Raw genomic sequence first — 3,006 nt, 5'->3', positions numbered from 1 at the left:
AATTAAAGAGATAAATGTCTAACTGAGGAGCGAATTGTCAGCAAAAAAAGGAAATATTCGCACTAATCTTTCTCGACACTGAAAAAGCTACCATAAGTCTCTTGATAGTAGCTAGTTGTTCTCAGCTTTTAACTATTACAAATCCAAGCCACGGCTGGAAGGAGCTTTGTTAGAAATCACACGCAATTGCTTGCGAAATCTCCTTAAAACAACTGAAATTGCCTGAAAATAAAAGCTCACCATAGGTCACAGTTCCTTACTGCTTTAAGTGTGATCGAAAAAATAAGTGCACAGAAAACCAGATTTCAAACTCGGCTTGAAGATCATAATTCAAAGCATTCTTTCGTGCTTACCAAACTGCAGAAACTGCACAACTAACATTGTCAGCAATCACCTTCAAGGAAGCATAAGTTTCAGATTGCCTTAAGTTTCAACACATTTTTTTGCAAGTTACAACAGTTGAGGCACAAAATCTGGCATTTTTCTTTTTCTTCTGCCATTAGCGATGTTTTTTCATGCAACAATTGCTTTAATAGCATAATGAATGAAAGTCAGGACTGGATTGATTTAGAAAAATGCTTTTTGTTCAGCTAATTTTTTCTTTCATGTGATCCAATGGTAAAGAAAATTGCAACAAAAAGAACAGACTGAACTTATCAAAGACTAACTTTTTTGAGAGTTTTACATGGAGTTCCAGACAACCTTGAGACACTAACTCTGCCTGAATATTGAAATGCACTTTTTGCATGCAAATTTTTTCCAAATGCACAATTTTTCAACTCAAATATTAACATGGTAAAATTTTCAACTTCGCACTCAATTATATTTCAAGCTCAGCTCTAAATTTAAAATCTTCCTCAGTTTTAGAGCACATTAAGCATCGAACAGGATATTTTGTTTGATTCAGTTTGCTCGGGTAGTTAAATGAAATTTCATTTCTGTCTCATTTCCTATTGCAGTAGCAGTCAGGGTCAACTGGGACCTCGGTTTGATCTTTGGGGTCATCCAATCGGTACATCAGCCCAGCCTTGTACCTGGAAAAAACACGCTGAAACACTGAGAAAAAGCATAGACGTCCAAAAAAGTCAACCAAAAAAATATAATAGTGATGTATACCGAATCGAATAGTCGAAACCCAAAAAAGCGAATCAAACGGTATACGTTGGAAAAAAAACAACAAAACCTCGAAGTCACAGCAAAAAAAAATAAAAATAATAAACTTAAATTACTGAACGCTTGTTTCTCACAGTTTTGAGTTCAAATATTCAAAGATAGGGGGAGGGGCAGCCCTCTGTTGAACTCGAATATTCATCAAGTAAAAGTCATAAAAGACAGTGATGGTGTTTAAATACCCCTTTGTTTTTGTCGGGTTGATTTTTTTTCTGTGGAATATTTTTGCATTTTCTGAAGTATCATAAGCATATTTACCATTATCAGAACGATAGTAGGTAGCAAAAAAATGTGTGATTCATTTTGCAGCTTCTCTCACTGAAGATCCGACAAATTATGAGAGCCGAACTGTTACAATTATTTACGGGGAGATACTCATAATATACTTTGAGAGCAAGTAAAGAAAGTGGGGTTGGTTGAAATCAAGTCAACCAGATTGAGAACACTTACACCTGCACAGAAGAAATCGGAGTTGAAAAAATCTCAAAGAGTGACCTGATATAGTGACGCTACGGGTCTATCAGATACTTAAGCTAGGCTGCGTTTTATGTTCACTTGGCTGTACAAATAAAAAATTTCTTGAAAAGTAAAAACTCTATAATTTAAATTAAAAATTCCAAAATTCTTGGGCAAGAGAAAAGTCTATAGAAATTTGACTCGTGATGGTGAAGATGATACCTTGAAAATGGGTCGTGCAGAGGTGGTCTGAGTGCCTCGCACCTCCTAACCACATACGGTCTTTTGGACTCCACCCTCTCTTGCCATTCTATTTCATTCAAACGCTCTCTCTTCTCCAGGTACAAGGTGGTGTTATGGGGGCCATGGGCATTAGGTATCCCAGAACCGTCGGCATTCTAACAAAATAATAACACATTGTACAGTGAGCTGATTTTTAAGAAAACTGATGTATCAAAAAATTATTTTTACTTCTACATATTTGATATGATGTTTGATATTAACAGTTTGCTTAACCATATTTTTCGACTTACCTCAACGCAACTTCAAGCAAAAGAGAATGGGCATATTTTCTTCATTTCTCGAAATGTTCAGGAAGGACAACAAAATGCATTAAATATTTCTTCCGTCGTAAACGTTCGGCAGTTTGTAAAACGTTCGGCAGTTTTTTATTAGAGGTCTTTTTCGTAATTTTTTGCTCATTTATGATTTGGTTGAAACATAGCGAGCAAAATATTATAAAATAAATTTTTGAAAATGATTTGATCGCTCATTCCTTATTTGAGCTGTTATCTATTTTAGCCAAGATAGCTTCAAAACTCACCTGGAGAATCAGTTCGCGATTCTTCATATCATGTCTCCAAGCAGGTTCATAGAGCCTGGGAATTATTGGATGGCTTTGAGAAAACTTCGGCAAGCTGAAAAAAAATACCCGATTAATCTTTACATGATGAGCAAACATTTTTTTGAATAGCGGATCTGTAACTGAACCTAGAAGAATGCTTACCTTCTATCAAATGAGCTTTGGATGAGTTTATGATCTGGTTTCATTGTGAGATTGGTTACAGTGGTTTTCCTCTGAAAAAAAAATAAATGAACTCAAACTTAACTTTTAAACCATGCGCAACATTATTGAAGGAAAATTCTAATCGAATTATTGTTGATCAGTTTTGTCTGTTTCGCTTGTTCAATGTTACATAACCTTAGCTTCGACACACATTCAAAGCATAAGGGATAAAACGTTGACAAGTTTTTGCATGACGTAACCTAGTTCAGCAAATTCAGCATACGTAAACAATCAACAATGGTATCTGAGGATGAAAAATAGTTTTAACTAAATTTCGGCTCTTCGGGAAAAAAAATTGCAAGAGTTTTTGGAAT

At 35.3% G+C, this 3,006-nt stretch overlaps 1 protein-coding gene across 1 annotated transcript; it reads right to left on the bottom strand.

Annotated features, from left to right (window-relative positions):
• Positions 1 to 287: 287 nt before the first annotated feature.
• Positions 288 to 2,739, bottom strand: LOC134857003 (sperm-associated microtubule inner protein 10-like). The gene is made up of 4 exons (XM_063873323.1): positions 2,633 to 2,739; positions 2,450 to 2,543; positions 1,849 to 2,024; positions 288 to 1,034 (listed from the first exon to the last, which is right to left on the bottom strand). The coding sequence occupies exons 1-4, from the start codon at positions 2,674 to 2,676 to the stop codon at positions 944 to 946; spliced, it is 405 nt and encodes a 134-aa protein (XP_063729393.1). The 5' UTR covers positions 2,677 to 2,739; the 3' UTR covers positions 288 to 943.
• Positions 2,740 to 3,006: the final 267 nt, after the last annotated feature.

This window comes from Symsagittifera roscoffensis, chromosome 1, assembly GCF_963678635.1.
Source record: "Symsagittifera roscoffensis chromosome 1, txSymRosc1.1, whole genome shotgun sequence".
NCBI lineage: Eukaryota > Metazoa > Xenacoelomorpha > Acoela > Convolutidae > Symsagittifera > Symsagittifera roscoffensis.
The sequence above is the reverse complement of the archived record's forward strand: the minus strand, read 5'-3'. Positions and strand labels throughout refer to the sequence as shown.